Source organism: Somniosus microcephalus, chromosome 2 (assembly GCF_052327205.1).
Source record: "Somniosus microcephalus isolate GS21.2 chromosome 2, FLI_Smic_1.0, whole genome shotgun sequence".
Lineage (NCBI taxonomy): Eukaryota > Metazoa > Chordata > Chondrichthyes > Squaliformes > Somniosidae > Somniosus > Somniosus microcephalus.
In genome coordinates, this window is record NC_140988.1 from 97,124,658 (window position 1) to 97,139,346 (window position 14,689).

Here is a 14,689-nt window from a genome sequence, read left to right on the forward strand (position 1 = left end):
GCACACATCAAATAACCGGGATTTCACAAAATGTGCTTCCATTGCAACCACAGAGCAGCAAACTATACTGAATGATATAGTGCAGGAAACAGAATTATGGGCAGTTTTTGTGTTGTGGATCAAGACAAACCAATCTGATATTGAGTGCCTTGTTTGTTGCCTGATGAACAACATTAACAACATTCATGGTATGGGGAGAAAATTTGCAAACAAAAAATTAATATAAAAAACACTTACTCATTGAACACCAAGTCTGGTGCAAAGTAAAGCATTGTGCCACTGGTGTGTTTGTACGATCTCCAGCTAAGGCCAAACGTCATTAAGCACATCCAAGAGTACCGGAGTAGAGTCATTTGGTCATCAAGTGCCATAGTTCGGAAACCTGCAAAACAGAATATAATAGCCATAAAAGATTTCTTCAAACAATTTTCCCAGCTGTAATTTTAATTTCTTTATTAGATTGAATATTTTATTTTCCACTTAGTGTCATAATTTAGCTCCACTCCCACTACAGTGCCTGATTCTGGCAGTGAATCAATAAAGCTATCAAAGCAATGTCTAACATGGAATCTTTATTTTTGTTATAGAATAAAAAAAGAAACTAACTCAGACTGGTTTCCATCTCCCTATGCCCCCTTGATTTAGGCAGCCAGTGCTCCTGATGGAAGCAAGTAGAAGCCTTGTTATTCCTATGACGTCTTTAGGACCCCAATACCATTTTCATCATCACCAGCAAGGCATTCTCTCAGGGATATTATAGGGCCAGAAATGGGCAGGTCCAGCGTAAGTTATAGAGATCGCTGGATGCAATTCTGGGAATATTATTTTGTAGGAACGGAGGTTCCTGTCAGAAAGACTGAGTTCGACTCAGGCAATTAAATTAATGAACTTTAATGAAACAAAATTAGTTTAAACTGGAAACTGCTCGAACACATCAATAACAGGTCTACTCTCCTTGAGGGCTCCACCAGGACTGATCCTCTGGTCAGAAGACTGACGTCATGACGTCATCACGTTCTTCCCGCCATTGCGGCATCACGTGACTAACGGCATGACGTCATCACGTTGAAACCGCGCTGTAAAGGTAACTGGCATTGTACAGTCAAACAGTGTAATTAAAGGTACAAGCACAGACAGTAACTACATTGCTGTTAAAGGAATTATGTACAACCGCTCTGAGCCCTTTGGTGGCTCCGCCACATGCGCCCCCCCAGAATTGTCTTTAACAGAAAAGGTGAGGCAAGGAGGAGGCCTGATGAGCCTGTCCGATCGACTTCGATACCCTGGTAGAGGAAGTTGATGACCGGTTGTCGAGTTGGCAGTCGGTTGTGGCTGAGCAGGCGCGGCGAGCGCGGTCGAGTTGGCAGGCGGCTTTGGTTGATCTGGTGCGGCGGCTGCGGGCGGTCGGCCACGTTTGGGTGGTTGAGCGACTACGACAGGGTGGTCCAGGTCCAGGTGAGCCGGCTTCAAGTGGTCCACCGAGATGTGATCCGGCTTCCCTCCGGCGTCGACCGAAAAGGATTTGTCTCCTGGTTTGATGACGCGGAAAGGACCAGTGGAAGGGGGCTTGAGCGGATCCCGGTGAGCATCGTGGTGGATGAAGACATACTCTGCATTCTTCAGTCCCGGTGGCATGTTGGAGTTCTGCAAACCGTGATTGGACGTAGGTATCGGAGCGAAGCATCTGGCCGCTTCCTGGTGACGAATGAGTTGCTGGGAGGCGGACCATGGCTCTGTGGGAGAAGGGAGGAAATCCCCTGGTACACGGAGCGGCTGGCCATAGACGAGTTCAGCCGAAGACGATTGTAGGTCATCTTTGGGCGCCGTATGAAGACCCAAAAGGACCCATGCGAGTCTGTCCACCCATTCTGCACCTTGAAGACTGGCCCGGAGAGAGGCTTTAAGCAACCTGTGGAATCGCTCGCAAAGGCCGTTCGCCTGTGGATGATAGGTGGTGGTGCGATGAAGTTTGGTACCGAGCCCCTGAGCCACAGTGTTCCAAAGCTCCGAGGAAAATTGCGGCCCACGGTCAGAAGAGATGTCCGCCGATACCCCGAAACGGGCAACCCAACAGGAGATGAAAGCTCTAGCGACGTCTGCCGAAGTGGTGGAAACCAAAGGAATTGCCTCTGGCCACCTAGTGGTGCGGTCCACTATGGTGAGGAGATGAGTATAACCCTGAGAAGGCGGAAGCTGTCCCACGAGGTCCACATGCACGTGGTCAAAACGACGCTCCAGAACAGTGAACGCAGCCACTGGAGCCTTGTCATGACGCTGGACCTTGGCCTTCTGGCATACGACGCAGGTATTAGCCCAGTCACGGACATCGATGTGCATACCTTTCCAGACGAACTTAGCCGACATGAGCCGTTGCAAAGCCTTCATCCCCGGGTGCGACACCCCGTGTATGGCATCAAAAACCTTCCGGCCCCATGCGACTGGCACGATAGGTCGAGGAAATCCCATGGAAACGTTGCAAAGGAGCGTGGCACCTGCGGCCTGGAAAATGACGTCGGTCGCTTGGAAGCTACAGGGAACGGTTCTAAATGATTGGACCTCCGAGTCCGAGGCCTGATCTGCAGCCATGAGGGTGTAGTCGATTCCCAGGTGCACCGCGTGGACCGTCGCACAGGAGAGGCAATCTGCCACCAGGTTGTCCTTACCAGACACATGTTGAATGTCCGTGGTAAATTCGGAAATGAACGTCAAGTGACGTTGTTGACGAGTGGACCATGGTTCGGCAGTCTTGGCCATGGCGAACGTAGGGGGTTTGTGGTCGACAAAAGCCGTGAAGGGACGCCCCTCCAATAAAAACTGAAAATGGCAAATGGCGAGGAAAAGGGCCAGTAGCTCCCTATCGAAGGTGCTATACTTTTTTTCATTCTTTCGTAGTTGACGGCTGAAAAACGCCAGCGGTTGCCACGTGCCGTTGACCTACTGTTCTTGCACTGCACCGATGGCATAGTCTGACGCGTCGGTGGTAAGGGCGATAGTAGCACCTGGAAGTGGGTGCGCCAGCATGGTTGCATTGGCCAAAGCGTTCTTGGTGTCGCCGAACGCCTGGACCATCTCAGCTATCCAGCTGATTGGATCTTTACCGGACTTGCCCTTGAGGGCCCCGAACAAAGGTTGCATGAGTTGAGCCGCCTTGGGGACAAAACGGTGGTAGAAGTTGACCATCCCCAGGAACTCCTGCAAGGCTTTGACTGTCGATGGCCGCGGGAAAGAGGTAACCGCCTCAACCTTCGTCGACAAAGGGACGGCGCCGTCCGATGTTATGCGATGTCCCAGGAAGTCGATCTGTTGCAGGCCGAACTGGCACTTGGCCGGGTTGATGATTAAACCGTGTTGGCTGAGGCGCGTAAAGAGGGAACGCAAATGGGAGATGTGCTCCTCCTTGCTGGCACTGGCGATGAGTATGTCGTCAAGGTAGACAAAAATGAAACGCAGGTCTCGAAGAACGGAGTCAATTAAATGCTGGAACGCCTGTGCTGCGTTCTTTAAGCCAAACGGCATCCACAGGAACTCAAAGAGGCCAAAAGGGGTGATGACTGCGGTTTTCGGGATGTCTTGTGGGTGCACTGGAACCTGGTGATATCCACGGACGAGGTCGACTTTAGAGAAGATAGAATTTCCCGCCAAGTGGGCCAAGAAATCCTGGATATGCGGGATCGGGTACCGATCCGGAGTGGTGGCGTCGTTGAGGCGTCGGTAGTCACCGCATGGCCGCCAGCCGCCGCCTGGTTTTGGCACAATGTGGAGAGGCGAGGACCAGGGACTCTTGGATCGCTGAATGATCCCGAGCCACTCCATCGTGTCGAACTCCGCCTTCGCAGCTGCGAGCTTGCCGGGTTCGAGCCTTCTAGCCCGCGCATAAACCGGGGAGCCAGTAGTGGTGATGTGATGTTCAACACCATGTTTTGTCGCTGAAGAGGAGAAGGTGGGCCTTGTCAGCTCCGGAAACTCCCCGAGGAGCCGCGTGAAGTCATCTGGAGGAGGGAAAGCACAGGCAATGGAGCGCGCCACAGAGGTACCATGGTAGCACGGAATCAAGTGGAAGGTGGCCGCGTTGATCAGCCGGTGGTGCCTGACATCGACTAGTAGGCTGTTGGCACACAGAAAATCTGCCCCTAGGATAGCCTGTGAGACTGTGGCCGTGACGAATTCCCAAAAGAATCGCTGACCGCCGAAACAGACTTCGACCCGCCGCTTTCGGAATGTTCGAATTGCTGCGCCATTAGCCGCTACGAGGGAAAAACCGAGGTTCCCAGTCTGCATGTCGAGCTTCGACGCAGGTAGAATGCTACACTGCGCCCCGGTGTCACAAAGAAAACGGCGGCCCGAGAGGGAATCGGTGATATAGAGGAGTTTCCCCGTAGAACCGACAGCCATCGCCACCGCAGAACGCCCATTAGACTTGGTCATCCGTTGCCAGGGACGCCGCCTGCGCTTTCTTGTTTTTTTTTGGGCGAAAAACTGCAGGGGGAACGGCAGCATCGTGCTTTCGCGCCAAAACGGGTGTGGTAGCCCGCTGTAGGAGAAGCCGGAACCGTGTCTGTGGGGGATGGGCGCCTCGTGGCCACGCAGCACTGCTGGGTAACCGTGAAAATCTTATCGGCTTCGGCCGCAAGCTTGGCGCAGTCTATAATGTCAGATCTGGCTAGGGCAGCCTGAACCTGTTCAGGCAGTTGATAGAGGAAAAGCTCCCGGAAGAGGAAACATTCCGGTTCAGCACCCAAGAGCGTGAGCATTTGGCTCAAGAGCTCGGACGGTTTGGAGTCCCCGAGGCCGGGCAGCGTGATCAGCCGGCGAGCGTGCTCCGACTTTGATAGCCCGAAAACCTGAAGCAACCGCGCCTTAATTGCATCATACTTGCTGTCAGTAGGAGGACTACCAAGGAGGCTGATGATCTGTGATGCAGTTGCGCTGTCGAGGGCGGAGACCACGTAATAATAACGGGTCTGATCCGCGATGATGTTCCTAATGGCGAACTGGGCTTCAGCCTGGATAAACCAGGTGTCTGGTTGTTGCTCCCAGAACTGTGGCAGTTTCAGCATGACGGCGTTCATGTCCATGTCGAATCTTCCACGAAAATCGCTCGTAGAAGTCGGGGTCACCAATGTAGGAACAGAGGTTCCTATCAAAAAGACTGAGTTCGACTCAGGCAAATTAATGAACTTCAATGAAACGAAATGAGTTTAAACTGGAAACTGCTAGAACACATCAGTAACAGGTCTACTCTCCTTGAGGGCTCCACCAGGACTGATCCTCTGGTCAGAAGACTGACGTCATCACGTTCTTCCCGCCATTGGGGCATCACGTGACTAACGGCATGACGTCATCACGTTGAAACCGCGCTGTAAAGGTATCTAGACATTGTACAGTCAAACAGTGTAATTAAAGGTACAGGCACAGACAGTAACTACATTGCTGTTAAAGGAATTATTTACAACCACTCTGAGTCCTTTGGTGGCTCCGCCACAATTTATTGCTTTGACAGTTTGGAAATTTCATAATTACCTAAATTGTTTTCTATGCTCCTTCTGCAAAGTCTTCAACCCTTTAAATTATGCCTTTGGTCGCTCCTCCACCTGATCTGGCCAGTCTTCCCATTTAAGGTGCTACTGTAGGGCCATGCTCAGTAGCATTCATGTTGGAATTGTGTGAGCAGCTTGCCAACTACACTTAAAGGAAGCCCAACCATTAAAACATGCTGTAACTTGGGTGGGAGTGCGCTGGAAGGGTCAGATGGCTGGGCCCTGGCGTATCTGGGTCCCAGCCTCACGCTGGGGGTTTTGTGGGACCTTGTAAGGGACACAGCTTTAACCCACTCCAAACAAGGCCAGCAGCCTAGCCCAGAGTTCCTGTATCCCCAGCGTCTCAAGAGGACTAGTGCACCATCGGCAGTGGTATGCCTGGTTTCAAGCATACCAAGCCATTGTATGGATTTGTGGGTCCCACCCGGGAGACTAGACTGGGATTGTTGCCTGGTCTCCAGAAGTTTAAGGTAAATAATTTTTTTAATTGCTTTTAAAGTGGCCCTCAGGGAGCACTACTTTATGTTTACTGGGGGGGATCCAGACAATCCTCCAGACCCAACTCAATGGGCTGGATTTTCATTGAGGAGGCGGGACTACAACTTTTGGGGTTGTTGTTCCGTCTCCATCGAGTTCTAGTCAACCCACGTGATTTTGACTTGATTGACCTTGTTGAGCCCGGCCAATTAAGGGCCACCCGGCAACAGGTGACGTCACAGATTGAAATTTCATCTGTCAAGACCTTTTGACAGATGAAATATCAGCGTTTCACAGCTGTTTGAAGCTGTCAAACACTGACAATCTATACTCCAGATTAATTCCTTCCTCTCAGGATGATTTAGAGATCTCCCCGGAACAGAAAGCAGACGCTACAGATTTTGACAGCTGGCGGCCATTCTGCTTTCTGTGCTGGTGAGATGAGGGACTCCAGAGACCTGAAGGAAGGAAGGCTGTAAAGGTAAGTAAAGGTTAGTAGAACTTCTTTAAACACGTAACACAGACCAAACACACTTACCTCTGCACTCATGCACCCATCACTCACCTGAACACCGGACATCTCGACCCCGCCAAGCCCTTCATCCCGACGGCCCGCCTCGCTAACTTGCCGTGGTTTGGAGCCATCGGGAATCCCACATTTCAACAATGAAAATAGGGATTAGGCTAAAAACTGCCTGTTAACTACCTGTTAACAGGCAGTTAATTGGCACTAAGCCTCTTCCCGCCTCGGGGAGGCGGGTCCCAGTGCGGGGTGGGTACTCGCCTCCTTTGAAACTGGCATGGAGGCGAGTTGCGGGCGGGATGGGGTCGGGACCCCTGATTTCAGGATTTTAAACCCCCACACGCCTCCAATCCCGACTCCACGGCCCAATGAAAATCCAGCCCAATATGTCTGAGTTTCCCTTCAGGAGCAGGCAGGCACCTGAGATGCACCTCTAGATGCGTGGGCATCTGGCACTGACAGGAAAACTAGGAAATCTTCCCCACTACTGTGGAAAATCCACTGGGGTCAGTGGCACAGGTTCCCAGCAGGCATAACCCAGCAGTTATGCCCTCCGCATTGTTTAGCAAACTTCAGTCTGCATTAATCAGGCAGAAAATTTAAAACAAATCTCCCAGTGAAAGAAATATATTATTTGGAAAAAAAGGCAGTGAAAGCAATGTTAACCAAAGACTAAAGGCAGAACAATGCATAAAAAATACAAGTCATGCACTTTCTTTCTAAGTAAGAAGTAAAACAGCCAAGGTTCTCACTGATGTCCCCAGCCTCTCTTTCTGCAGTTCATTACATGTTACAAGCTCAACTAAAAAGCAGTAGATAACAAACATTTTTATAGTTTAGCACACAGTTACACAAGATGTGAGTCAACAGCTGCTACTTTTACCAGGGTCGTTATGAAACCCAGAAGATAAAGCAGATGGGAGATGAAGTTACAACAGGTGATGGGACGCTTGGTCTGTGTGGCTGTCCTTCTATCTGTGTGTAAGCATGCAATTATAAGCAGCTAATAATGGCAAAGCAATGAAGCCTATGGGACTGTTCAATCCAGTAAAATTCCTGTGTTTCCACATCTACAAGGATTCCCATCTAAAAACTCCTCTAGTATAAATGGTTTTACATTGCTGTTTTCCGCATTTGTGGTTTAAAATAGCCATTGAGACTTTCGCCAGCCATAATTGCTTCTGCCAGGATCGCAACAATGCTCCCATTGCCTCTGGCTACAGATAGAGCCAGTGGAAACATTCATCTGTTCCTGGCAGGTTCAGCATTTAGGTGAGACGGGAATGAGAAAAAGAAAAAAACACACACTGGCAAAAAGAAAAACCAAAGCTAACAGAGAATAAATAAATGGGATAGAGCTAATAAACATAAAGTAAATTTTTTAAAAAGATAGCAAAAAGAACTGTGCTCAAGGAACTAGGAATTGTAGAGGAGCAAAGAGATTTGAGAGTGCAAGTATACAAATCGTTAAAAGCTGGTGGCTAGGTACATAAAGTGATCAAAACGGTTAATGGAATGTTGCTCTTTATCACAAGGTGGCTGGAATACAAAGGGGAGGAAGTTATGCTTCAGTTGGACCCCGGCTGGAGCACTGTGTTCAGTTTTGGGCACAGCACCTCAGGAAGGATATATTGGCCTTTGGAGGTGGAGCAGCGCAGATTCACCAGAATAATACTGGGCCTTAGAGGGTTAAATTAAGAGGGCAGGTTGCTTGAACCTGGCTTGTATTCTTTTGAGTATAGAAGATTGAGTGGCGATCTGATTGAAGTGTTAAAAGAATTTGATAGGGTGGATACAGGTAAATTATTTCCTCTGGTGGGGGAATCAAGAACAAGGGGACCTAAACTTAAAATTAGAGCTAGGCCATTCAGGAATAAAATCAGGAAGCATTTTTTCACACAAAGACTAGCTGAAATATGGAACTCTCTCCCCCAAAAGGCTGAGGATGTTGGGACAATTGGAGCTTTCAAGACTGAGATCGATTAGATCGTTTTTGGTCAGGGCCTCAAGGGATATGGAGCAATGGTGGGTAAATGGCGTTAAGGTGCAGATTAGCCATGATCCAATTGAATGGCGGAGCGGGATCGAAGGGCTGAATGGCTTAATCTTGTTTTGAATATTTCTATGTTCTAACAGCCATTGGCTGACCTTCCATTGTTGCCTGACTCCCACCGGTCTCCCCAATGATCCCAATTCCAGCTGTACTCTCAATTTGGCTCCAACCCCCACCAGCACCCCTAAGACAAACTACATCACTGCTGACCCTCCCAACACAGTACCAACTCCTGCTGGCCTACTGCCACTCTCGGGCAGTGACATCCTTACATTAAAGTAGGCATCGCCCTCAGAACTTGGAGATCCAAGCTTTGCAGTAAGGACAGCAGAGTACCCATGCAGCGTGCAGTGAGTGAAAATAACTGTGTATTAGAAAGAGGGAGGGGTGGTGCCTCCAACATCAGATCATACCCCCAAAAGAGGACTGAGCTCACACGTATGTGGGCCTGTGGAAATACCAGCAAGGAACATGGGCAGGCTAAGGGAGATTGGGAGTTGGCTAAGGTAGATTGGGAAATTAGATTAAAAATTATGACAGTAGATAAGCAGTGGCAAACATTTAAAGAAATATTTCAAAATTCTCAACAAATATACATTCCATTGAGAAATAAAAACTCCACTGGAACAGTGATCCATCCGTGGCTTATTAAGAAGTTAAGGTTAGTATTACAGGAAACTCTTTATTATCTGTCACCAACGGGACCGGCGTGGTGCCGGTTTATCAAAAAGTCCGGATTACAGAGAGGTATAGTTTAAAAGGTACGAGAGCTCCGTACACAGCAACAAATCCAGGCTTCACTGTTGCTTAGCAACATGTGCAGGAACTCCGGTCACAGACCAAGCGTCCCTGTTGCTTAGCAACAAGTGCACGAACCCCAGTTACACAGCCACAGATCCAGGAACTGCCACTAATATGAAGTAAAACTTACCTGAACCTACTCCTGAATTTTGCCAGTTAACAGAGATTTCTGGTTATTTAGGTGCCAGTTAAAAGAGAGTTTCCTGTAGATTAAAAGAGGCTTATAATGTTGCAAAGAATAGTAGTAAGCCTGAGGATTGGGAGAACTTTAGAAACCAGCAAAGGATAACCAAAAAATTGATAAAAAGGGAGAAAATAAAATGAGAGTAAACTAGCAAGAAATGTAAAAACAGATTGTAAAAGCTTCTACAAGTATGTAAAAAGTGTAGCAAAAGTAAGCATCGATCCATTAGAGGCTGAGACAGGAGAAATTATAATGGGGAATAAGGAAATGGCAGAGACTTTAATACTTTATATCTGTCTTCACAGTAGAAGACACAAAAAGCATACCAAAAATAGTAGGGAACCAAGGGGCTAATGAGAGTCAGGAATGTAAAGTAATTAAGATCAGTAGAGAAATAGTACTTGAGAAACTAATGGGACTAAAGGCCGACTAATCCCCTGGACCTGACGGCCTACATCCGAAGGTTCTAAAAGAGGTGGTTGCAGAGATAGAGGATGCATTAGTTATGATCTTCCAAAATTCCGAGATTCTAGAATGGTCCCAGTGGATTGGAAGTTAGCAAATGTAACCCCGTTATTCAAGAAAGGAGGGAGAGAGAAAACAGGAAACTACAGGCCAGTTAGCCTGATGTCAGTTGTCAGGAAAATACTGGAATCCATTATTAAGGAAGTGGTAACAGGGCACTTAGAAAATCATAATATGATTAAGCAGAGTCAACACGGTTTTATGAAATGTTTAATAAATTTATTAGAGTTTTTTGAGGATGTAAGTAGCAGGATAGATAAAGGGGAACTAGTGGCTGTAGTATATTTGGATTTCCAAAAGGCATTCGATAAGGTGCCACATAAAGTTTATTACACAAGATTAGGGCTCGTGGGGTTGGGGTAATATAGTAGCATGGATAGATGATTGATTAACAGGCAGAAAACAGAGTAGGGATAAACGGGTCATTTTCAGGTTGGCAGGCTACAACTAGTGGGGTGCCAAAAGGATCAGTGCTTGGGCCTCAGCTATTTACAATATATATTAATCACAGAAACCCCACAGTGCAGATAGAGGCCATTTCGGCCCATCGAGCCTGCACCGACACATATCCCACCCGATCCCCGTAACCCCTACACCAACACATATCCCACCCTATCCCCGTAACCCCACGTATTTAATCCCCCTAACACTAAGGGTCAATTTATCATAGCCAATCATCCTAACCCGCACATCTTTGGACTGTGGGAGGAAACCGGAGCACCCAGAGGAAACCCACGCAAACACGGGGAGAATGTGCAAACTCCACACAGACAGTCACCCGAGGCCGGATTCGAACCCGGGTCCCTGGCTTAGATTAATGACTTAGATGAAGGGACTGAGTGCAATGTATTCAAGTTTGCTGACAATACAAAGCTAGGTGGGAATGTAAGCTGTGAGGAGGACACAAAGAGCCTGCAAAGGGATATAGGCAGGTTAAGTGAGTGGGCAATAAGGTAGAAGATGGAGTATAATGTGGGGAAATGTGAGGTTATTCACTTTGGTAGGAAGAATAGGAAAACAGAATGTTTTTTAAAGGGTGAGAAACTATTAAATGTTGGTGTTCAGAGAGATTTAGGTATCCTTGTACAGGAAACACAGAGGGGGCGATTTTGCCGGCGCTCAGGGGTCAGGTTTTTTGGAGGCAGGACTGCTGGCAAAATCAAAAAGATTGGCAGCGGGTCCCGAACCCGCTTCCAACCCGCCTCCAATCAATCTTCCGGGAGTCGGGTCCCCGATTTGCGCAGGGACCCGACTCCTAGCCGTGGGAATAGGATCATAGCCACTTAACTGCTTGTTAACAGGTAGTTAACAGGCAGATAAGAGGCTTTTTCCAATTTTGACACTTCTACTGCAGGCTTCCCGACGTCGGGAAACCCCGCCAGGGTAAATGTGGCGTGCTGTGGGTCCACTGTAATGTTTGTGTATAGATGACAGCTGCAGAAGTGATGTGAAGGATCCAATGGGACACTGGTGAGTTGCAGAGTTAAGAAAATGTTGGGAAAGTCATTTATAATGTGTTTAGAATTTTCTGTACGTGACAAGCTTTGAAGTGTTTGTGTAGTCCCACCTCATTAGGAGAAACTCTCTCACCAGTGACAGATTGCTTCTGCAACCTCACCTGCAGCTGCCATCTGTTTTAGCCTAAGCAGAGAGTCACTGGAGAGTCTGGGTGCAAGGGCTCACCTTTGTACAGTGTTTGTCAGTGTTTGCAGCACTTCAATGCTGTCAAACACTGATAGATCATCTGTCAAAAATAAATGGTGGTGGCCCCTTTAAGAAAATCGGCAGATGACGTATCATCAACTGGCGTCATCTGACACTGGCTTTCTCTTAATTGGCTGGCAAGTCCGCAGGCCGGGCTTAACAAGGCCAATTGACGTAAAATAGCGTCTGTGCATCGGACGTTGCTGGGGGCGGGACTAGAACCCGAAAGGCAGCAGTCCCGTCCCCAACGCGCCTCTTCAGGTAAGATCCCAGCCAGAGAGTTAGCATGCAGGTACAGCAAGCAACTTGGAAGGCAAATGGCATGTTGGCATTTATTCTAAGGGGTTGGAGTACAAGAGTAAAGACATCTTGCTACAATTATACAGGGCTTTAGTGAGACCACACCTGGAGTACTGTGCACAGTTTTGGTCTCCTTATCTGAGGAAGGACATACTTGCCTTAGAGGCGGTGCAACAAAGATTCACTAGATTGATTCCTGGGATGAGAGGGTTGTCCTATGAGGAGAGATTGAGTAGATTGGGCCTATACTCTCTGGAGTTTAGACGAATGAGAGGTGATCATATTGAAACATCTAAGATTCTGAGGGGGACTGACAGGGTAGATGCTGAGAGGTTGTATCCCCTGGCTGGAGAGTCTAGAACTTGGGTGCATAGTCTCAGGATAAGGGGTCGGTATTTAAGATTGAGATGAGGAGGAAGTTCTTTACTCAGAGGGTTGTGAATTTTTGAAATTCTCTCCACTAAAGGACTGTGGATGCTGAATCTTTGAGTATATTCAAGGCTGAGATAGATTTTTGGAATCTAGGGAGATCAAGGGATATGGGGATCAGGCAGGAAAGTGGAGTTGAGGTCGAAGATCAGCCATGATCTTACTGAATGGCAGAGCAGGCTTGAGGGGCTGTATGGCCTACTTCTGCTCCTAATTCGTATGTTCTTTAAACTGCTATCTCTGCGAATGAAACAGATTCTGAAGTCTGAGTCCCAAGGCAGAGGTAGGTCTGTGTGGGGGAATGGTGGTGCAGGGAGCTCTAATAAAGAAAGAAAGACTTGCACAGGCAAGTGTCGGGAGCGATGAGAGCGGAGTGTCAGTGAGTATTTAAACTCACTTTAGAAACATAGAAGATAGGACCAGGAGTAGGCCATTCGGCCCCTCGAGCCTGCTCCGCCATTCAATGCGATCATGGCTGATCATCCAAATTCAGTACCCGGTCCCTGCTTTCTCCCCATACCCCTTGATCCCTTTAGCCTTAAGAAATATATCCAACTCTTTCTTGAATATATTTAATGAATTGGCCTCCACTGCCTTCTGTGGTAGAGAATTCCACAGGTTCACCACTCTCTGGGTGAAGAAATTCCTCCTCATTTTTGTCCTAAATGGCCTACCCCTTATCCTTAGACTGTGACCCCTGGTTCTGAACTCCCCGACCATCGGGAACATCCTTCCTGCATCTAGTCTGTCCAGTCCTGTCAGAATTTTATAAGTTTCAATGAGATCCCCTCTCATTCTTCTAAACTCCAGCGAGTACAAGCCCAATCGACCCAATCTCTCCTCATACGTCATTCCTGCCATCCCAGGTATCAGCCTGGTGAATCTTCGCTGAACTCCTTCCATGGCAAGAACATCCTTCCTCAGATAAGGCGACCAAAACTGCACACAATACTCAAGATGTGGTCTCACCAAGGCCCTGAAAAACTGCAGCAAGACATCCTTGTTCCTGTACTCAAACCCTCTCGCTACGAAGGCCAACATACCATTTGCCTTCTTAACCGCCTGCTGCACCTGCATGCTTACCTTCAGCGACTGGTGCACAAGGACACCCAGGTCTTGTTGCGCTTCCCCTTCTCCCAATCTATTGCCATTCAGATAATAATCTGCCTTCCTGTTTTTGCTACCAAAGTGGATAACCTCACATTTATCCACATTATATTGCATCTGCCATGCTTCTGCCCAATCACCCAACCTGTCCAAATCATCCTGGAGTTTCTCGGCATCCTCCTCACAGCACACACGCCCACCCAGCTTTGTGTCGTCTGCAAATTTGGAGATATTACATCTAGTTCCCTTGTCTAGATCATTAATATATATTGTGAATAGCTGGGGTCCAAGGACCGATCCTTGCGATACCCCACTAGTCACCGCCTGCCACTTGGAAAAAGACCCGTTTATTCCAACTCTTTGCTTTCTGTCTGCCAACCAGTTCTCTATCCAAGTCAATACCTTGCCCCCAATCCCATGTGCCTTAACTTTACATGCTAATCTCTCGTGGGCTTTTTTTCACAGGCCATTGTCGGGAGCGGTGAGAGCAGAGACTCAGTGAGTATTTAAACTCACTTTCGTGGGCTTTTTTCAAAGGCCATTGTCGGGAGCGGTGAGAGCGGAGTTTCAGTGAGTATTTAAACTCACTTTCGCGGGCTTTTTTACAGAGGCCATTGTCGGGAGCAGTGAGAACGGAGACTCTGAGTATTTAAACTCACTTTCACGGGCCTTTTTACACACACCAGTGTCGGGAGTCGTGAGAGCGGAGGTTCAGTGAGTATTTAAACTCACTTTCACGGGCTTTTTTTTACAGAGGCTTACCAATCTCGCAGACCGATGGCGGCGTTCCAGAGACATGTCACAATTCAAAACGTGACGCGGGCAGGAGGAAGTAGCTGATTGGGTGAGTACTTATACTGCTCTATAGTTTGACAGTTAAGGTTCATAGGGGGAAAAATTCAGTATCGCCCCGTTTGGGGCGCCATTATCAGCCGTGCGCAAAGTTTAACGCCTGGTGCTAATTATCGCCTCCAACAGGAAACCTGGCTTTTATCGCCCCTGGAGGTGTTTGGAGCGTTAAATCAGGCGCTTCACACCTATCTTAAGGT

The 14,689-nt window shown here is 48.1% G+C and overlaps 1 protein-coding gene across 3 annotated transcripts in view; it reads right to left on the reverse strand.

Annotated features, from left to right (window-relative positions):
- nr3c2 (nuclear receptor subfamily 3, group C, member 2) overlaps positions 1–14,689 on the reverse strand; it is a 591,892-nt gene that overhangs the window by 119,664 nt on the left and 457,539 nt on the right. For all 3 annotated transcript variants that reach the window (XM_086011569.1, XM_086011577.1, XM_086011586.1), the window contains one exon: positions 238–382. In XM_086011569.1, the coding sequence (XP_085867695.1) occupies positions 238–382 (145 nt within the window). The remainder of the gene's footprint in view (positions 1–237; positions 383–14,689) is intronic.